This window comes from Dromaius novaehollandiae, chromosome 17 (assembly GCF_036370855.1).
Source record: "Dromaius novaehollandiae isolate bDroNov1 chromosome 17, bDroNov1.hap1, whole genome shotgun sequence".
Classification (NCBI taxonomy): Eukaryota; Metazoa; Chordata; class Aves; order Casuariiformes; family Dromaiidae; genus Dromaius; species Dromaius novaehollandiae.
Window position 1 is genome coordinate 15,617,528 of NC_088114.1, and position 21,532 is coordinate 15,639,059.

Here is a 21,532-nt window from a genome sequence, read left to right on the forward strand (position 1 = left end):
GTACTAGGACCTCTTCAGGGCAGCTTTTCATGAAGCAAGGTGGCCTGCGTGAGGTCTCTGCACCCCTTCATCACACGCGCACAGCCCTCTGCGTGCACACATGCGCACACAGCCTGTCTCAGGCTCAGCTTGGTGCCACTCTGGTGCGAGAGCAGGCGAGTCCGAGCTATGCAGCCCATAACATCTCACCTGCACGATTCTCGGATGGCCCCAAGCTCCGACTCCTTCAAAAGGCTGCAGCAAAGACCTCCCTCCCGGAGCAGTGAGCTTTCTGCACACCTGCTTTCCGAAACGTGGAGGTTACTTCATCTCAGCCACAGGTTCGGGGGCTTCCCTGCAGCCACACAGCACACTGGCAGCCTGGGGCAGCAGAGCCGCGTTCCCGTGGATCCCCGAGGCTCTCCGAACCACGCCACCTTCCCATTAAAGACTTCTGGAAAAGAAACTTGTTCCTTGTTGTTTTCGAGACAAACTAAAGCCCCCACTTTATGTAAATCAGCGCAGACTTTCAACATGGCTCTGACTGAGAGGTTGATTTATTCGGGAGAAACACAGGGAGTTTCCAGATTAACACTAATTGCTCTTCCAAATTACTTAATAGTTTAAATTGCAGTCCTCTCTTTGGAAATCATCTCAGACAGTTCAATAAAAAAGAAGTAGCGTCAAAGAGACAACTGCAAATTGATAAAGTCTTTGAGACCAGGCTAATATCAATGCTGTCTGGCAAATTTATTCATCTGAAACAACAAGAAAAGGATAAACACTCTTCTCCCGATCAGTGAGAAAGACACGCTTGCTACTGAGCTGCTCAATCTCTTCTTTCAGAGACACCCTTACTATTTGGAGAGAGCCACGGCGCTGTTGAAACAAGCCGGCTGCAACGACTGAGAACAAATAGCAGCAGCCTTTTCCTCGGAGAGAAAAGACTAAATTAAAAAAAAAATACTGTGAACACCTGCACTAGCTAAAACAGCAACTTGACCTTTGCTGGAGAGCCGGGAGGGCCAGCGGGGAGGTGCCGGGCGAGCTCCCGGCCGGGCAGCGGGTGCTCTTCTCCCGGGGGCCAGGAGAGGGGCCGCTGCCTGGGGACGGCCACCGCCACGGGTGCCCCACGCCGACGGCCGTCCAGGCGCTTGCTCGCGGCACAGCCGGGCTGGCCACGCTCGCCGCCCAGCGCTCCTGCAGGGCTTAAATTGTCACCCAGGAGGGAAGGGGAAAACTTGTTTCATTTTGGCCGCTTCCCAATTTCCCACCCCCTCCAGGGGCACAAGATGCAATGTCGCTCGCAGGGGAGAGCGAGGGAAGGAGGAGGGGAGAGCGAGCAGGGCCCCGGTGAAAAGGCACGCAAGGGAAAGCCGGCGGCACACGCACAGGGCTCCGAGGGCCCGCGGGGCCCTGGGGGCATCCGCTGTGCCGGACACGGCATGGATGCGGTACGGAGCTGCTCTCCCTGCGAGTGCACAGCAGCCCTGCTCCCGCGGCTTCCCGGAGCTGCAACGATTTGCAAACCAGAACAGATACGGGGGAGAGTTTCTCATTTCCTCTATATTTTTAAACAATTGTTGAGCTTTTGACCAGAACATGTTTTGAGGACAGGGTGTTTTCTCACCCCAGCTGATGGACACCGGCTCAGAGGTTCTGACCCACTTGCCTGTAACACGAATCCACGCGGCACCGGGGGCCACAACACAAGGCTCTGCGGGCCCCCAGCAGCGGAGGGGCCGGGAGCCCCAGGGCTGGTGGCACGCAGAAAAGCTGCGTCGAGAAGATCCATGGCAGGTCAGGGAAGGGGCTCAAACGCAACCTGCATTCAAAGAGGAAGCGAAAACCGTTGCCTCCTTCCCCGGCGTGCGGTTAGGAAGCGAGGGGGTTACCAAGAGCAGCTGCCCAACTCGGTGCCAGGAGTCACAGCGATTTGAGAGAAAGCCTGGCTGACGGATGCCATCTGCTCCTGGCACCTTGTGTCACTGCCAGGGACTAAAAGCATGCGAGTGCATGGAAAAACAAAGTGTAACAAGCCCTCCTTCACACCAGGGACCGTCTGAAAGGGGCCAGCAGCGCTCGGAGACCTGCTGGGCTGGCTCTGCTGCTTGGGCCCTGCATGGTGCTGCCAAGGGCAGCGGAGAGGCAGAGGCCGGGAGCAGCCGGGGCACGGCTGGGCGGCGAGAGGAGGGAGCGCGCGGTCTGCTCTGACGCGCCAGCCAAGCTACTGAGCCTTTGCTGTGCTTAAAGGGCAATGAAATGCTGCCCGCATCTCGCCCACGTCCATGACCTCACAGCCTTGGATCTGGCCCTACTGTCCCTCTCCGAATATTAGGTGCCCAGTGAGGCTGGGGGAAATGGAAGGAGGGACAGGGAGGCAGCAGATACCTCCAAAGCCTTTGGGCAGCCTGGCCTGATTCACGTGTTCCTGGGGAACTGCTTTGGCAGAGAGGTGAAGACGATCCTCGTTCTGAAGAACGGGCTCGTTCCTTTTGGCTGAAGAGATCCCACTCCTGCAGTGTTTGAAGGAGGCTCTTTCCTCCTCCCTCCTTCCAGCCGCCCAGGGCTCCAGCCTTTCCAGCACCAGCCTTACTCGTGCAGGGGGATGCTTGGCCCATCTCTGCCGGGCGAGGATGGCTCCAGCACGCTGTAGAGGGCTGGCTGAGAAGCCCGGAGGACGTTGCTCCTTCCTCCTGCCACTCACGGGCGCACCGAAGGTGTCGGTTGTCTAGGCCACCGCTGCAGAAATACGGATGCGGAGAGCGAGCCTCAGGCAGGCCAGGGAGAGACACGTCCCCTCCTCGGCACTCACGGAAGCTCCTGGGGCTGTTGCCAAGGGACCGAGGTGGCGGCGGAGGTGGCTGAGCCCGCGCTAAAGGGCAGTGGCACCACGGCCCGGCAGGGCTGCAGCTTTGATGAGCTCCTCCAGCGGCGGGCAGCAGCGGCGGCGAGATCCGGCCCCAGCCCTCCCTCGCCTCGCCTGGCTCGGGAAAGCATCCAAGGGAGCCGTCTTCACGAAGCAGCCAATTAAAAGAAGAAACAGGCAAACCGCAAGCCACGGCACAGATGCTCGGCTGCTACGTCTGTGCTGTCCCTTCAAAGTCAAGGGCCCGGCACAGGACGCACCAGCGCCGATGCTCCGCGAAGAGCAGCCAGTTTTCCTCGCCTGTGTCCCAACCCCCTCCTCTGAATATAGGAGAAGCAAAGCCCTTAAAAAAAGTCTCATTCATCATTCATCCTCTGTTTGTTTTCTGCACTCTGCTAAGCTCAAACAAGCAAAACAGATTAGCTGGTCTCATTTGTTTCCTAGTTAATTACACCTCTTTGGCGCTGATGTAATATTTCAAGATTTGGGTTGCTAAGGATAAAAATCCACCTTCCCCCTCCCACACCCACCTTGGCTTTTCATTCCCATAATGAAAAACCCCAGATGGGCTTTGCAAAAGTCTAATTATTGAGGAATTCAAAACTCTGAATTCAGAAGCTGCCAAAGATTGCTCAGGTTGTCAAAACCAGATGGACTTCTGCTCTAGCTTTTGATCGTTTCTACAAACACATCCCTGCAAAAGGAGAGAGATAAGGGCCCTGCATCTGCAGGCACACGCGGTCCCAGATAACTCCAGTCCTACACATACAGGATTGCTTTAGCATCAATAGGACTTCCCAGGAAGCCAGCACAGCTGCGTGCGGCAGCAGTTGCAGGATGAGGTCCTTGCTTTTGGAAGGAATCAACGCCTCCCCGCATTAGCTGTTCCACAGGCTCGAGATGCCTTTAGTTTAGCTGCTTGCCTTCCTTAAAAAGGCACCCGCCACAGGGCTTTTGTGCTCCACGGCACTTCACGAATGCTAACTTGTGCCTGAGAGTTATCACGGTTAATCAACACAGAGTCTCCAGGGCAACAAGCATGACCAACCTGTCACGCATATTAAAAACTGAAGGGCCCGAAACAATAGCAGGATTGACACGGGAGGGATTAGAAGAGCCTTCAAATCTTCAGAGTGCTCCTACAGCCCCCTAGCCTGTCTGGCCAGTGACCCACTGCGGGGCTGAGCCAAGCGCAGATGGAGGGACCCAGCACACACCCCTGGGCCCCCAGGAGAGGGGAGAGCAACAAGGGAGCCGAGGGCTAGAGACCTCCTAATCTGGCCCTTCACGCCAAGCACTTCCCTCACCTGAGCACAACCAGCAGTCGCAGGGACCACAACACGCCTGTCAGCCCGGAAAGCAACCAGGCAGCCCAAACAGCAACGCTCTACGTGTGCATGTTGGTGTAAGGCACACGCTGGTGTGTGTTGGGACAGGAGGACACATCCCTCACCTCCACCAGCCCAGCGCCGTGCTGCCCAGCGTGGGCAGCTGCAGCACTGCAGCAGACACCGTAACCCCGTCACGGGCCGCTGAAGCAACGCCAACGGCAGTGACCGGGGCACAGCCCACCACACAAACATCAAGCTTATGCCTGACAGGTATGAAGAGTGAAGCAGCCAATATGAAGAGTGAAGCAGCCAAAGGGTTGAAGGCAGCAAGTGATCACATACACCGTGACCCCTGTGCTGCAGGAGTCATAGGGGATGGAAGAGGTGGGGAGAACGTGGAGCCATCAAGATCCCATCTTTCTCTCCGAAGGGGGTGCATAAACAGCAGTGTCATTTAGCAAATACAGTTAGCTTTACGCACTTTGATATATCTGTGCAATAGATGCACGTACTTAGCCGTGTTACAGTGACTCCACTGCTGTCATCTGCAGCCTTACTTAGATCCCACAACACAACCTTTCTGCTGCAACGTCCCGTCCTCTTGACACCCTAGGCAGCTCCCAACACACGGCACGGCGCTTCCCAGCCTGAGCTGGGAATCCTAACCGATAAGAGCAGGGCGGGAAGAGGGCCCTGGCTGGGCTCTCGGAGCCAGGCGACTCTGCAGGCACCCTGCGCAATACTCTTTCCAGGGCAATAGGACGGCTCTTCCGCACAAGCCACCGAGGCAGGAGGTTCACCAGCCTGGCGGGGGTCAGCGAACCTGTTCAGCATCATGTTCATCGGGCAGGAAGCCGAGTGCTGGGGCACGGCGGTGATCTCCACGTGCTCCTTCTCCCACATGCGCAGTGCTTTCGCACAGAGGTGCCAGGGATCTGGAAGTCCTTCAGCGCCCAGGGCAGCTGCGTGGCACAGCTCTCCCGGAGGAATGGGCTGTTTGCCGGCCTGCACACATCCCTGCTGCTTTCAGGCAGATTCAGGAGCCTGCCATCCTGCAGGTGTTTCCAAAGAGCAACCACTGCCAAGTGGTCCAATAAGTCGGGTAGAGACTGCCCTGAAAGAACATGACTTCAGGACAGGAGGGGACAGGAGCTAAAGGCACGAAACAAATCATGTCAAACCAATCCCACATAAAGAGGAAAAGAGGGAGTCCGAGCAGGATGGCCGACTGCCAAGAGCTCTACCAAGACTTCTCACCACCGTTCGGGACGAGGTTTTTGTAACATGCTGCGGAGTGCCACGAGGAACAGTCCACCAGTATGCCAGTGGCCTACATGGACCTTCAGACACATCCATCAGTCTGGGCCTCTCACTGAGCAGTTCAAGAACCAGCAAAATAATTACAAGCTGCTGTGGAAACGATGCAGACCTTTGAACTGAAGTTGGTGCTCTCCCTGCCGAGCTCCTCTGTCTGTGTTTAGCTGTATGAAGAGGTGAGGATCACAGCAGAGAGGCGAGGAGACAGCCCGGGCACCTGGAGGCTCTTGGACAAGCAGGACTGGAGTCCTCTGTCCTGAGCACAGCCCAAAGGAGTTTTCTTCTTGATTAGGTGGTCTGAGTCAACAGATTCACTCTGTCCAGTGCAAGAAGTTCGAAGATCAACTCCAGCGCTTGAGCCTTCAAGGCTGGTTAGAGCCTCTGAAGGGAGCTAGGGCCACCACGAAGGGGAAGGGACCCCACTCCAGTCACTGCAGCCTGAACAGCTCAGCCCTCCCTGGCACGTGCAGCAGGAAAGCCACGTCCTGAACACACCGCTGCACTCCCATCTTCAGGCCTGGAAACCTCCCAGCTAGGTCAGGGCCAAAGACGCTTGCTCCACCCTGGCCACGCAGAGAGGACAGGGAGACCAAGAGCCTCCCACCGGCACGGCGAGCCCTTTCCAGGCTGCTGGCCAGCCTGCGCGGCCCAGACCAAGCTGCTGCCGCGCCCCCCGAGCAGCCACGCGATGATTCCCCGCGAGCCAGCAGCCTCGCCTCCCCCCACCTCGGCACCCCCCGCCTTACTTGTGTCCACGTGTCCGGAGAGGGGAGGGTTCCCCAGGCCAACGCAGGACCGCGCTGCAGATGCCGAGGCCGTGGCACGGCCACCTGCTTGGCCCCGTGCTGCGGCCGGCGCTGGCTAGGCTGCTCCCGGCCCCCGCGCCGGGACGGCCGCTCGCCCCCGTCGCAGATGCCGCTTGGCCGGCGCGTGCAAAGGGCGCTGCGGGGACCGCTCCTCCCTCCCTCTCGCCGAGTCTGCGGGATTTCAGCCCAAAAAGGAACAGCAAACAAAAGCCACGGACCGACTCCGTCAGGCTGCAGGGACAGCCGAGAGCAGCAGGGCTCTCCGGAGGCGGAAGAGCGGTATACAGCGGATCCTCAGGGCTGAGTTTGTCCTTGAAACACCCAGGAGGGAAAGCGGTGAGCTTCTGGTCACCGTTTCGGCGGTGCCAAGCTGGGCTGGGCAGCCCTGGGGAGGTTTTCCACGAGCCGGCAGGGTTGCCGAATGGAGGTGGCCAGCGATATTCGCCCTCCCCCGGGTCCCCGCATCCCCCCCCAGGCTGGCGTCCTGCCACGCACCGGGAGCCGTATCAGCTGAGCCCGACGCGCAGCCTTCACCGTTCCCAGGCCTGGTCAGCAGGGCACAGCCCTCCCGGACCCTCTCCTCCTCCCGGCACCCAGGCCGGACCCTCCTGGATGCCGGGGGATTGAGGTCGGCATCCCATGCCAATGACCCTCGCCGGCGTTGGTGGGACCGGCGACTCCGCGCTGAGGGCGGTTTTGGCTCAGCAGCCGGCCGCGTTTGCCAGCGCTGCTGCTGGGAGGAGCTCGAGCCAGTCGGGACTGAAAACCAGCCCCGGGCCGCAGCACCGAGCTTGGAAGCGGGCGCTCGGGAACACCGCGGGAGGGAGAAGCAGGGTCCCCGTGCATGAGGGGTGCATCACGCCGCGGCCCGGATCAGCATCCCTGCTGCAGGCTCCCCGGCAGATGGTTTTCCGGGGGCAGCAAGCGCCTCCTGGCAGGGTTTGCAGCGGGGAAGAGCGAGGCCCCGCGTCCTTTCCCATCCTCTGTCCACTTTGGGCTCTGGAGTCGCAGACGCGGAGCAGCGTCAGGCCTCGAGGCTGCAGAGGAGGCGAGAAAGTGCTGGGGGAAGGGGCGATTTAGTTATTGAATAACTTTCAAGGTAAAAGTCGTCCTAGTCCTTTATAATTGCACAGACTGTGTTTTCAGCTAGTTTTCAGGCATTTAGTGCTTTTAGTTCCATCTCTCCCAGATATGGAAAAACCCCAGCAGAGCACTCAAGATTTGCAAAAAACCCCCAGGCTGCAGCTTGCTCCCTGCCCGCTTCCCAGAGGGGAGAGCGATGCGGATCCCGCGGGGGCCCCTCCAGCACCCCTTGCTTGCACCTGGGGTTAGGACCTTCCTCTCTCCAAAATGGGATTTTGGGAACGGAACAAGCCGCGGTGCCCGGAGCAGGTTGTTCCTGTGCCGCGGCCTGGGCGAACGCGGCTCCCGTTTTATCGGCCGCAGCACCCGCGCCTGCGTTTCCTCCCCGCGTTCTCCCACCCTCCCGCCCTTCCCGGGCTGCCGGGGAAGCGGAAGCCACGGGGCCCCGTGGGAGAGGTCAGGACGGCTGCGCGGCTCCTGCCAAGGTCACCCGCCGTCGGCCAGGCCTTGAAAGCGGCGGAGAAAAAGAATTTAAAAAAATCCAATTTATCACTTGAGCGGTAGCCGAAGGAACGCAGCCGGCTCGCCCAGGTCCCCGTGCAGCCGGGTGCCGGCCGGCGCGACGGACGGCGATGCTGCAAGTGCCGGGACATAACCATCTCCCTGTCACTGCTTGGTGACTCGCTGGAGGTGACGGGGACCCAGGTGACTCAGACCGGGCTGGCCTCTGGGGAAAGAGCGGCAGAGCCAGCGACAGAGACGGAGGGGACACCAGAGGGTCTCGCCGCAAGGGCTGTGCCCAGGTCACGGCGCCTGGCCGGACCCCCGCTGCCTCTGGGCGTTTCCTCAGGCTGGTTGGGGACCTGGGGACTCCCTCTCTGCACGGCCACAAAGTCAAGGACTGCTCCGTCAAGGGTGGGGATTTGTGACTTTTGGCCTTAAAACAAAGGAATCTGATCTACAAGAATGGAGTTTTGGGTTTTTTTTTTAATCTTAGTCCGGAGAGCTGCCCTGTGAAGAGCAGGCAAGGAGCTCTCTTGTCCTTCACAGGGCGGAGGAGTTTCATTTCAACTTTATCTCCCCGGCTCCATCAGGCGATAACAGCTCTTTCCGGGCATCTCAAAGTGCTTTGCATTGATTTTTCTCGCCTACGTAGTGAGGGAGAACAGAGAGGAGCGGGTGGTTTCCTCGCTGCGGCTTTGGTCCCTCACCTGCCTGGCCAAAGTCAGATGTGCCCCGAGAATTAGCATGTGTCTTAGGGCTGTGGCGTTAATTAAACCAGGGTGTCTCGATCAAATCATGATGAGCATCCTCTGTCTCCTCCAACCTCAGCACCAGAGCGCAGGAGCTTTGTGTTAGGTTGCTGCAAAGCCCCTGAACTACCCCGGCTAGGAAATGTCTTTTTTGCAAGGAAAAAAGGGGGGGGACAGGCTGTCGATCTGCTCGGATGGGAGTGCTGGCTCCCTTAGACTGGGCTCCCCGCTCCGCCGTGCGCAAGCCTCCCCCTCCCAAGGTGCCTTGGCTGCTATTTGCAAAAGCTGAGACCATTTCTCCAGCCTGCCCCTCAGCGTCATCCGTGGTTTGCTTCCAAAGCCCGCTTTCGGGCCGTGGCAGCCTCTCCTGCCTGGCAGCAGCCTCCCTGCTCGCTCGCGGCCCCGCCGGGGCGGCCTGCCTGCAACGAGCTCGTCTCCCGAAGCCAGCCGCACGGAGCCTGTCCTGCTCCCCCGTACCGGGGCCGTTCGGACAGCAGGTTTCCAAGAGGAAAGAGCATTTTAACATTTCTGCCTTTAAACTCAGGGTTACGACTTTCTCGCTCCTGGCTGGAAGGAGAAGCGGGAGCGATTCAGTCTCTTCACATGCCGCGTAATGACCCGGCTTAATGGAGAACAAGCAGGGGGGCACATGAAGGTGGAACGTAATGACATAAAGGAAGCAGTTTTCCTAATTGACCATGGGCCTTTGGAGGAGGAGGAGAGCTGGAGATGTCCAGCAGCGGGTGACAAGCCCTACGCTGCCTCTCCTTACCCTGGCCCATGAGCTGAGTGGTGGCAGAGTCAAACCCGGAGCGTGTGGACGGAAGAGGGATGCTCCAGGGCTGCAGCCAGATGGGAACAGGCAGCTCCCAGCTTTTTTATTAGCTTTTCTGAAGTTTAAAAGCAAGTTCGTTGCCTTCCCAACCTTATTTCTGCAGGCAAGATGCCTTGAGCCCCTGCAGGTAGAGCTAGCTAAGGGGCAGGTGGAAACTGGAGCCCTTACAGAGCCCAAGCCCAGCTGCAGACCCACGAAATGCCCAACTCGAGCGCGACAGACACAGCAGCAGCGTGCTACCCCATGGCAGGGCCTCATCCAGCATCACCGAGTGCCCCTCGGAGCCAGGCCACCAGCCCTGGCACGTGCCCCCCCGAGCCGGGCCACCTGCTTTGCTCTTGGTGGGACTCTGCGGGTCGCATGAGTAGCCCAGGGCCAGCTGGAGCGCAGCTCCCGGAGCCGAGCCTCCAAGGCAAACGCCGCAGAGGACAGCTTTGCAACGAGGCGCTCGACGCAGGGCCGGAGCGGAGCACTGCGAGGGCCTTACCGTGCCGGCAGGGACCCCTGCACCCAGCACCCACCAAGCCCCATGGCGTGGGAGCCCAGCTCCCAAAGTTTTTAAACCAGTTTAGGCAGATGCCTGCACACCTGGCTGCATTAGTGCTGTTCCCTCACATCAGCCCCGTCAGCTCGTTGCACCACTTCTCCCTCGGGTTCCTCAACCAGGGAGCAGAGCCCCAGCACGACGATGCAGCCCCAGGTCCCCACTCAAAGCCTTTCAGGTGCCTCTCCTCCTCCTCCTCTTCCTCCCGCGCCAGCAGCCCCCCACAGCCCTCCCCAAACCGGCTCCAACACCGCAGCCGAGCCCCGGTCTCACTCACCGGGCCGGGGAGGGCCGACGTCCCGCGGGTGCTGGCTCAGGCGGCGGCAGCGTGGCCCCAGAGCAGGGTGGCCGGCGGGCGACGGGGGCAGCCGATGCTCTGCCCGCTCCCCAGAGGCCCCGCCGAGCCGCACAGCTGCACCCACCAGGTGAGGGGAGCGGCACCCGGGTGCTCGGCACTTGCCAGCTTTATTGTATTTAAGCGGTGGGAGAAAGTGCTGATAATAGGGCAATCCATTTTCCTCCAGGCCCCGGAGGCAGGTTTGCTCCGGGCCGAGCCCAGCCCAGGGGCCGTACCTGGAAGAAATCCCCGGGAGTCTTTGCCTGGCCAAAGTGCACGGGATCCCCCGCAGCCAAAAATCCCCCCGGCAGGCACCCGTGCGAGCAGCAGCGTGCTGCTCGGCAGGCAGGAGGTTGCCCAGCACCCTCGTGCACCCTCTGCACCCTCCCCGCGGCTCCCAGCTTGGTGCTCCCTCTGCCAGTGATGCCCCTTGCTTTGCGCCATAAAACCTTCGCCAACCTCGCCGCCCTCCAGCGCCCCGACCGCAGGCGCCTCTGCTGCCGGAGCAGCCCCGCGGGAGCTTCGGGGGCGCGTGGAAACCCGCCTGCCTCGATGGCAGGGTGCAAACCTGCTGCAAAGCCGAGGCCGCCTGGCAGCACAGCGCTTTGCTTGCTGCGTGACACGGGCATGGGGCTGCTGGGCTGCACAGCTGGCTCCGGTAAAGCCGGCTCCGGCTGGAGGATCAGGAGTGTTTTCCCCCAAAACCGGATTGTATAAAGGACAACAAAAAGGTGTCACGGTGCATGAGCCACCTCCGGCAGCACCGGGCAGGTGACCCCACGCGCCACCCAAGCAAGGACGGACCACGTTCGCCCCGATTTGCAGAGTTGGCTCGGGGACGCCCGTGTACACCTTACCAGAATTGCCTCGTGCAATTTGGTTCAGTAAAAGACGCGCCGGCAAAGTCGCTCCCTGGCTGAGTCCGGCCGCAGTGGGCCGGGGCCGTGCAGGCAGGTCCCGTCTCCCGCGAGGGGTCCGGGCTGCCCCCCCCACCCCGCGCAACACTGGTGAGCAAATCTCGGCTCCGCTGCAGCATCTCCCCGGCTCCATGAGAGCTCCTGGGGTGCAGTGGCAAAAGGCCAGTGCTCCCTGGCTAAAAGGGGGGGGGGGGAAGCAGCCGAAAATGAGGGCATTTAAGTTTGATCCTAGCGAGCGAAACCACCGAAGAGCAGCTGAGGAAGGACACGTTGCCCCTAGCACGAGGCTTCCTGCAAACCCAGCTGCAAAATGGTATCACCCTGTGGATTTGCAGCCCTGAAAATAGAGGCCGGCAAGTGAAACCCAACCCGCCGCCCCGACGGCACCGCTCTAATCCCGCGGCCCCCGGGAGCGTGAGGGCCACACGGGCACCGGCATGCCGGCACGGCCGGGCGCGTGGCCAGCGGAGGGGAGCAGGGTGGAGGCAGCCGCAGCCTAACGAGGTGCAGGCGATTAGAGGCTGCGGGGGTGCCCTGGGTGCTTGGGGCTCGTCCCAGCCCTGCCCCCTGCTCCGGGGTCCCGTGGGAGCCATGGAGCAGCTGGGGGATGCAGCTGGCTTGGGCAAAAGGTTTATATTCCACACCCTCGCAGGAGGCTGGGCAGAGAAACGCTCCCTGAATTGCTCCTGTCATTTCCGTCAACCTCGAGCTCCGCGTCCCAAGGCTTTGGGGCGGGCAGCTTGGGTTACCCTGCGCGGCTGCTCCCGGGGATGCTCTTACACAACATGCACTGAGGTCCTTCAAATGCCAACCGCGTCCCCGCAGCCGTCATCGCGGAGCAGCTGATAGAGCCACGTTCCCGCGGCCCCTGGCACCAGCGAGGCCGCTTTCCGCAGGCAAAATCCTGGCAGTGCCATCCCGGAGCATGTCCCCAACCGCGGCAAAGCCTCCCCGCAGCAGCAACCGGCCAAGCCAGATGTTTTGCAGCTGGTCCCCGAGCCTGGGGCACCCCCGAACATCTCTGACTGCAGCACAGAGGGGCTTGAAGCTCCCGGTCCCACTGGGGCTGCAAAGCTGCCCACCGCCAGCACGGCGCGGCAGCGAGCACACCGCGCGGCAGGAGCCCCTCGCGGACGAGCAGGTTTGACGGGGCGCGATCTCACCAGGGCCCTGCACGACCCCCTCCCCGGACATCCAGCCCCGGGGCGCCTAAGCGAGGAGGGAGGCGAGACAAGGCTCACATCCCGAAACCGCCTCGGAGCTAATCCCACCGCGCGGAGCTGGGTGACGGGGCTCAGCGCCCGGCCGCGCGCCGTACTCACGCCCTCGGCCCACGGGGGCCGGCTGGCTTGTCCCGCAGCCCGTGCCGTGCCGTCCCCGCCGGAGCCGCGCGGTGACTGTGCAGCACCAGCCCTTCCCAGCCTCGCTGCTGGCATCGCGAGGATGCCGGCGGATTAATCGCTACCCCCCGGGCAGAGCAGCCCCTGCCTCCCGCCCGCGGCCCTGCAGTGGCCGGGCAGAGGGGGCTTTGCTGCCCCTTGGTTTTTGGGATGCATTTTGCCTTTTTTGCCATGTCCTCTCCTCCCCGCCGCTTGCATCCTCCACAGAGCTGGATGCACTCGGGTCCTCCCTGCTCTGCGGCTCCGCTGGTCACCAACCCTTCGGAAGCGGAGCCGCGCGGGTGGCAGTGGGCTGCAAGGAGCTGCCGCAGCCCGGCCAGGGTGGCCACGGGCCAGGCGAGCTCCATGCGGTGCCGGCCACCGTCCCTGCCGGGAGAGCTTGCATGGCACACGTGCGGGGGGCTGAGACCTGACCCATCGCTACATGCCAGAGATCAAAACGTTTGCGAGGTCTGAAGGCAAACTCATCCCTCTGAGGGGCTAAACCTGGGCCTGGCCCCATCCTGAAGGGGCTAAACCCAGGCCCTGGGGACGGGGGCATCCCGGCTTGCAGAGCCTGCAAATAGTGTGTGCAAAGGTGCCGTATGAACACGGAGAGCCGCCTTTCCGAACCGGCAAGAACAATTAGCTGCTAAGCAAATACAAACCATCGCTCCTCCACGTTGCCTAGCATTGCATGGAGGAAAGGGCCCCCCGGGTGTCCCCAAGGGTGCCAGGAGGGCGCACAGGGAGTAGAGCTGTGAGGGGGTGCTGGCGGAGCGCGTGGCTCACGTACTGTCCCTGGGTGCACGGTGTGACAGCCCAGGCTCAGTTTTCGATGGCCCATGGAGAGAGCAAGGCACAGCCCGGCCAGGCCGCCGCTGGCGTAAAAATAGAGGTGAGGGAAAGCTGAGTGAGGGGAGAGCAGTCGGCGGAGGCACCCGCGGGACAGCACGGTGGCCCGGCCCCAGCAGGCAGGGAGGGGAGGCCGGAGCCCCCCGGCCCCGCTCCAAAGCACAAAGGCTCAAAACACCCGTCCTGGGAAGCAGGAGCGCCCAGCACGGCCCTCGCCCACAGCAGCCCCCGGCTCATCCCGCTAACAGGCCAGGTCTCTCCTGCAGCGTGGAATCAGCTCTGCTCCCATTAAGATGCATGCTCGGCAGCAATGCTGTCAAAGGGTGGGTGACCCCGACAGATGCTGCTAATTAGTTGGCATTTCGTTAGCCGCTGGCTGGGGGCTGCCCTGCTCTGCTCTCCAGACATCGGCCGGTGGAGAGGGCTCCTGAGCAGGGACCAAGGCCTGGCCCAGCTGGACCCAAGGTGCCTGCTCCCGGGGCAGGACAGTCCTTGGGCAGCTAATTAACGCCCTAACGAAGCGCTGGAGCCGGGCCACCAGCGCACAGCCACGCGTGCCACCAGCCCAGCAGGACCAAGGCAGGTCCCTGCGGTGGCCCGTCCTGCCGGGAGGGCAGGGGCTGGGCAGCGCGGGGGGCTCAGCGCCGTGCAGGGCTGGTGTATGCCGGGAATGGCTCAGGAGCCATGGGGAAACATCTGGGGCCGCGTTCATCCCCGGAGCAACACCCCGGCATCCTCGCAGCCTGGGTGAGTGGGGCTGGCGCAGAGCGGGTGGCCGTTATCTCCTCCTGCAGCCCCGCCAGCATCCGACCCGGCCCGGCCGCGGCGCGAGGCTCCGGCCCCCACGCGGGAATCGCCCGGGGCTCTCCAGCAGCGAGAGCTTATCGCAGGCCCCTGAGAAAGTGTGTGAGTGACTCTGGGGAGGAAACATAAATTACAGGGCCGAACAATACCCCATTGTTGGGCGCTGCTGCAATCGCAGCCGGGCCGAGGCAGCAGCCTGTGGCGCGCTGCCCGGGGAGCACCGGTGCCGGCAGGATCCTCCGGGCCAGCCCGGGGTTTGGCAATGCCCCACGGGTTGAACCTCCTGAAAATGCCAGCAGCCTCCGGACCCCGTCGAGGTGCCGGTTGCAGCAACGATTGCAATGTTATCCTCCACGCTGTTGCATCTCCGTGAGCCCTTTGCGGCTCCACCAGCCTCCCCCGGGCTGGGGTGGGACCGGTGGGACCTGCCCAGCCTTTTCTCTGGCTCCTGAGACACAGTGCTGATGCAGAGTGGACATGGTGGGAAAAAACCCCTTGTGCTTAATTTTTGGGGTGGCCAAAGGAACATAGGCACATGTAAAGCCCTACGTGTCTGGGGGTCACCCAAGCAGCTCCGGGGAGCTGTGGGGACCCCACCAAGCTGCCTTGCCCGCTGCATCCTCTGAAAGCTCCCATGCCTGCTGCTTGCTTCCTTTCCCATAAATGTGGCTGTGCCCCAAAAGAGTCATCAGACCAAACAGGACAGCTTGGCTGGGGAATTATACTCTCTTGTACCTGCCAGTCTGAGTACGTATCAGGGCTGCAGATGCTGCCGTTCGTTACTGTCACGTGTGTCTGGTTAAACCCCCAGCACCGGGTGCAAACCGCATCCAGCTGCCTCTCCAACTTACTGCAGTCTGCCGAATGGAGGAGACCCGGCTGCAACAAGAGTGCTAGAGGTGAAGTCCTGCTATTCTAGCTCGTATTTCACTCCATGCATTTCTTTTTCACCTGTAAAATATTAATGGCTCATGATGCATCTACAGCAAGGAGATTATGCACATGGGTACATATTCATGTGGCTCCCTCTACATATACACACTCACACATGTCTGTGTATACAGACACTATTCAGAGGAAGCTCTAGTCTGCAAACGCCATTGCTAAGATCGTTTAGGGACTATATTGCATATTTATCCATGTGCTGGCACGTCATTATATACTAGACATCAAGCGAGCTCAGCACCCCCTGCCCTGGGCTCAGCAGGTGCTGGGAGCTGCTGCTACGACCTCAATTAGCTGCTCCATCCCTGCGCGCCAGCGCCGTTGCTGCCCAGTTACACACCAGTGCCAACCAGTAACGCTCCGGGCTGCTTCAGATTTACACTGCGGCACCACTTATTGCAAATGCACAAGATACGGTGACACCTCGGTGCAGCTAGCGGGACCGGTCCATGGTGATGCTAGACCCCGCGCGACGCAGCAAAGCCACGTGAAGCCACGTGAAGCCTCCGGGCGCCTGGCAGGGCACCGGCACGGGGCAGGCTGGTGCTGGCAAGCAGCTGCAATCCACTTTGCCCGGAAATCCTCTATTTCTGGGATGGGTGCTTCCATGGTCGCTCTTGCGTGCGGCAAGCTGGGGCCAGGGACCCATTTGGTGGCACCTCCACCCGGGGAGCCGCGGCCACCACCCCGGCTTCTCCATCTGTCCCTCTCCCGCGGGCCCGGGACACCCCCTTCCACCCCGTTTTCTCCTAAACAGCAGCCCCTAAGTTAACGGCAGCATCGCTGCTTTTTTCTGCCGGGCTGTTTGGCAGATTTACGTTGCGCACCGCCTCCCCCCCCCCGCCATCAAACCGCATGGGAGAAACGACGACACCAGCAGCTGCAGGAAGCCGCGACTGCTGCATGCCGGGGCCGGGCGGCGAGGATGCGCCCGCCGCAGGGGACCCTCGGCCGGCACCAGGCTCCTGCCCCCCGCGGCTCCCGCGCAAGCGTTCGCCGCGAATTATCGGTGCCCAAGAGCCGATCCCAGGGGCGTCCGGGGAGCAGGATGCTTGAGTGGCCCGAAGAAAAGCGTCCGGTCCCCCCATCCCTGCAGGGAGAGGTTTCTTGCAGCGCCGGCTCGGCCGAGCTCCCTCTTCCCCTCGCGCGCCGGTGTCCCCGGCCGGGCGCCGAAGCCGGGGCAGCGTCTTGAGGGAAAAGCGCCGGAGGCTGGTCCCGGCCCCCGGGAGAGGCAGAGCAGCACAAGCCCGGGGTGCAATCGTTTGCAAAGTTTTTATTGGCATAAATAATTCATACACCGTCACCTCACCAAACACTGCACACCAAAAAAAGGGGAAAAAAAGGAAAAAGAAAGAAAGAAAGAAAGAAAAACCACGGGAACAAATGGCTAACCGTTTTGGCAGGTCACAGCGATTCGCACTCAGTCAGACAGCGGAAATTATAAATACTTTCTTAAAGTGTAGAAAACGTTATAAATGTTACTGTACAAATTTACATCGGGGAGATCCATCATGCCTTTCTCAGTTTTTTTTTGTTTTTTTGTGTTTGTGTGTGTGTTTTTATTTTTTGCACCAGAATCAATTGTTCTTTTCCAGTGACAAGAATTTTGCAACAACCACAACAAAATATATATATATTTATGTATATATTTATAAAAAGAAAACAGAAAGAGGAAAACAGAAATTAAAAGTAGCTCATTCTGCAGCGGTCAGAACTAACACGGAGAAAACAAAGCAGGCCATCGAGTTCAGTTTGAAACTGTACAGGATTTAGAGCTCGTTATATATGTATATATCTATATACATACATATAGAGATATGTATATATATTTATATATACCTTATGTACAAGAAAATGTAACAGCATACTTTACAGGGACCGGAAACTCAAAAGGCTTTTGCAGCGGACAAAGCTTCCCTTAAGAATCACCATTGGCAAATAAAGAAATAAATAAATAGAAATAAATAAGAATAAATAAACGGCGAAAAGGAGGAACCGAATGCAAGGCGCCGGGGGCTCGCGGCCTCCGGGTCGCAGCCCGGGCTGGGTGCGGACGAGCCCTCCCGGCAACGCCTATGCAAAGAAACCCCCCGCGCTGCCGAGCAGCCCGGTCGGGGCGAGAGCAGCCTGCGTGGCCAGCTCTGGAGCAGCATCTGCCGAGCCTGAAGGCGCTGAGCAGCTCCTCCAAAGCAGAGGCACCAATTTCCGGGTGCCGTGTATCTTAAATGCAGTGTGTAGCTACTTTGCTTCATCAGGGCTCCTGCTACGGTCGAGGGAGCGTTGGACGGAAACAGTTGGGGCCGGACTTAGCTCCTGATGCCCATTAAATTGCCTGGTTGCTCAAGGCTAAGCTGGAATTGGGGAACGGCGACTCACACGGGATTGCGGCCCCGTGCAGCCCAAACCACTCGGAAGATGAAGGGGGCAGAGCGGGGAAAGGTGGGTTCAGAAAGAAATAGGATTGCAAGACACGAGTTAGCAGCCAAAGGAGGATACGGTGCTTTGGGGTCATAAAGCACACTTTTCATCACCAGAGAGAGACGACGACCCCTCCGCGCTGGAATTTGTCACTCTGTCCTGGCCACGGGGTTACTAGTGAGCATGGAGACCTTGGGAAACCTCTGATGGCAGCGAGGTCAGGATGAGGGGACCGCGGGGAAGAGCCTCGGTGGGCGACTGTAGGAACTGAGAAGCCACCCGCTCAGGGACAGGATCAGGAGACCATCGCCAGCACCGCGCTAGAGACCGCCGGGACCTGCCGACGCTCAAAATCCCTCTCTGAAGAGTCTCCTGCTCTTACAAGAGTCCTCTGCTCAGAAACGCTGACGCCCTACAAGAGACCTCCGCAGCATGGGACCACCGCCCCACATCTCCACTCAAATAACGTTCCAAGTTCCCACTCAATATTCATGGGACCCTTAGGTGGACTAAGCTCTCAATCCCATCAGCGGCCAGGAGAACGGGTCGAGTGGATCCGCCTCTCTAAACCAGTGACAGCGCCCACAGAGATCCATGCGGGCAATTTGGGGCCGTCCCCTGCCAAAGAAGCTGCTGCTCGAAACCTCTCTGCTGGGGGACGGTCTCCACTCTCAGCCAGCGCATCTCGAAATAACCCACGTCTCTCCTGCAGCTCGTGCAGCTAAACTGAGCAACCGGATGAACCTTCTCGCTCCTTCGGATCTCCTATTAGAGGGCATTGTGGAGAGGGTTTTTTTCCTGCATTCTCTCCGGGCTGGAGAACCGGATATTTTTAAACTGGGAAAAGAGCATGCACAAAGCTGGAGTTGAAAAAACAAAGAATGAAAAAAAAAAAAGACTTTTCTTTTTTTAAATAATTAAGACTTTCAAAAATAAGAAAGCACGATGCAAATAACACGGCTGCACAAACAATCGTCGCGGCGCTGAATGGAAGGGAAGGAGCTGCTCTTCTGAGCTAATTAACGATAAATACAGGGCAGCTCTTTTTCCATCTACGCTGTTGTGCAACGGCTTTCTCCGCTCGCGGCCCGGGTGAGACGTTATCGCGGGGTGGGAAGAGAAAGCGGTGTGGAGGCAACGGCGATATTCTTGATTCGTGAGCGTGGTGGCTGTTTATTAAGATGGGCCAAGGTGATGTGCAGGAAAACAGCTCCTGTTGAGCTGTAGCAAAGAGAAATTTGGCTCTTGCAGGCTGAAGACAAGGTGAGAGCTGTTGGGTGTCGGATCGCTTGCAGACACCCGGGCCCCGGCGAGGAAACGCTCTCGCGCGGCCGAGGGCTCGGCGTCCTGCCTTTCGAGAAGGACGCGGTGCCTCCCGCCACAAGCCTGCCCAACGCCTAGCGGGCTGCGGGAGTTTCACGCTGCCCATCGACCGCGGCGGTGCCTCTTCTCTCTCCCTGGCACGCTCCACTTGGGAGAAAAATCCCATCGGCGGCTGAGGCTCCACGGGATTTTCCACAAACTGGCTCAGGATGTCAAGCGCTGCTTAATTCCCAGCTCTTTGCAAGACCTGCGGCAGCTTCTGGAGGTGCCAAGTTAAAACTGGCCCAAGGCAGTGGGAACCGTGACCCCGGCAGCGGCCAGGGCCAGTGCCGTGATGGCAGCCGGCTCCTGCCTATCGCCGCCTGGGCTCGAGGGACCCCGCGGCCTCCCACCTCGTGTACAGCCTCTTTCAGCCGCGGAGTTAGTCCAGGAGCAAATGTAAACCTCAGCTAAGCTAAATGCATGGGGACAAAGTGCAAACATCTTGGTTTCCCCTGTTTTGGGCCTGTGGATACAGACTCAAGCCCTGCACCATAAACCTGGGAGAGATGGAGGGGAGTGGGGAAAGAGAAAGAAAGAGCATCCAACCGCTTTCCTACATGCCCTCACAATTAAATTAATATTTCTTCCTAAACACAACGTGGAGCAGAGGTTTCTAACCTTCACGTATTCAGGCTAAAGCAGCCAAAACATTGGCAGAAGTGAGCTGGAGCAATTCCTAGCAAACAAAGCAGGACTGGTTCGTTTGCAGAGCTGCAACATCTCTAAATTAAAGCCAACTTATACTGCGATTAAATCATTCAGGATGGTGCCTGCCGAGCAATTACATTCAATAAGGGCCTGAAAATGCAATCTGCTGCCATCCGTCGCTCGACATCTCGCGTAACGGGCTCCAGGGCCAAACCAACGCTCGGAGGGAAACGCCGGCCCGCGGCGTCAGAGGGAACCGGCAGCTCGGAGCAGCGCGGCGGGGTGGTCGGGGCGGCAGCGGGGGGTGATACTCGCCGCGAGGGTCTCCCGGGCCGCGCTGCTCCCCGCGCGCCCGCCGTGACACGGGAAGATGCGGCCGGAGGCGACCGCTCCGGCTGCACGCCCGGAGCCCCGCTCGCCCGGCTACGTCCAGGGAAGCGGCATCTTAAAAACACACCTTTGCCACTCTTTCTGCGGAGAGGGGCGAAGGAAGGAGCAAGGCGGTAAGAGCAGCGCCAGGGAGGTGAGCGAGGAAGCAGCTCTGCTGATGAGCTACGCGCCAGGGCGAGCGGCTAATTTCGCATGGATACGGACACGTGCCCTGCCGGGAGGGAGACGCCGAGGGGGCGAGCGCACATGGGTACGGCCGGGAGGGAGAGGAGCCGCTTGCGAAAGGTCGCGGCTGCCATTAAGGGGCAGAGCAGGAGCGCGGGAGCTGGGCTGCCCGGCGCCGTGCCGCAGATGGGATTTCTCCGCGGGGGACAGCTAATGGCAGCGGCGCTCCCGCTCCCCCGGCGGCGGGCACCGGCTCGAGTGGCAAACCCAGGAATCAGCAGCGTTGCCCCCCTTTTTTTCTCCTTAACAACAACAAAAGCAATTAAATAAAGGAAAAAAAACCACCAAGGAAGAAGCAAGTGCCCCCGGATGAGCAGCATTAGCACTGACCACGCTGATTGGGATGGCAGAAGCCCTGGTGTGAAATCGAAGCCGTTTGCCTGGTCGCTTCCCCCCGCTCCGCCGGGAACCGGCGGGCAGGTACCGCCAGAGCAACCCTGCGCGCAGCCACGCGGGCGGGCGCCCGAGAGCCCGTGCCCCCCGTCCCGGGCCAGCGTGGGGGTCCGGGCCGCGTCCCGGCTCCGCGCGGCGGGACGGAGCGAAACTCTGCACGGGGAAGAGGCGGCTTCGTCTCGCGCCGGTGGTCCGCAGCACCCTCGGCTCTTCGGAGGGAGGAAGAGGAGAGCTGAAGAGGGGAGGAAGGCACCGTCCCTTACGTCCTTCTGTCACAGCCTGGAGGGAAAACACAAGGCAGAGCTCAGTCAGCGCGGCCGGAGGGGACGGTTCAGCGAAGGAGCGACCCGGCGCCAGCATCGCCCGCGGCACGGCGGCTCCCGACGAGCACCGCGAGCCGGCGGCGGCAGGAGCCCGACAGACGCCTCGGCCAGCAAGCAAGCGCCGAGCCGAAACGCCTCCTCGCCCGGAGCGAGAGAGGGGCCAGTAATTAAGGAGAAGCAAAAGCCCCTGGCAGCCGGGCCGCGGCTCCGGGATTGCGAGAGCCTTCCCGAACGTGACCAAGCAATTACACGGGCTGCTGCGCTGGGGTTCAGCAACCGCCAGCTTCCCTCGCCCGGCTGCCGGAGCCGCTCCGCCACCTCCTCGGAGCACGGACCGGCAATCAGCTTCCCTCCTGATTAACAGCTCGCAGCCTGGGTGCGTTTGGGGCCATCTGACCGTGCATGTTGTCCCCGGGTGTGCTGCAGCCATCCCGAGCACGGGTGCTTGCGGGGACGGGATGGAGGGGTGGCCGCTCCGAGAGGGAGCGCGAGGGTGGCACAGGGGACCGTGTCCAG

At 60.4% G+C, this 21,532-nt stretch overlaps 2 protein-coding genes across 2 annotated transcripts in view; both read right to left on the reverse strand.

The window, feature by feature from the left end:
* Window positions 1-6,335, reverse strand: part of NOS1 (nitric oxide synthase 1) — a 91,186-nt gene extending 84,851 nt beyond the window's left edge. The window contains exon 1 of the mRNA XM_026119157.2: window positions 6,243-6,335. The gene's annotated coding sequence lies outside the window, so the exon portion shown is untranslated. The remainder of the gene's footprint in view (window positions 1-6,242) is intronic.
* A 10,172-nt stretch (window positions 6,336-16,507) lies between these two features.
* Window positions 16,508-21,532, reverse strand: part of KSR2 (kinase suppressor of ras 2) — a 91,427-nt gene continuing 86,402 nt past the window's right edge. Inside the window, exon 21 of the mRNA XM_064522327.1 lies at window positions 16,508-20,972. Within this exon, the coding sequence (XP_064378397.1) occupies window positions 20,966-20,972 (7 nt within the window). The 3' untranslated portion in view covers window positions 16,508-20,965. The remainder of the gene's footprint in view (window positions 20,973-21,532) is intronic.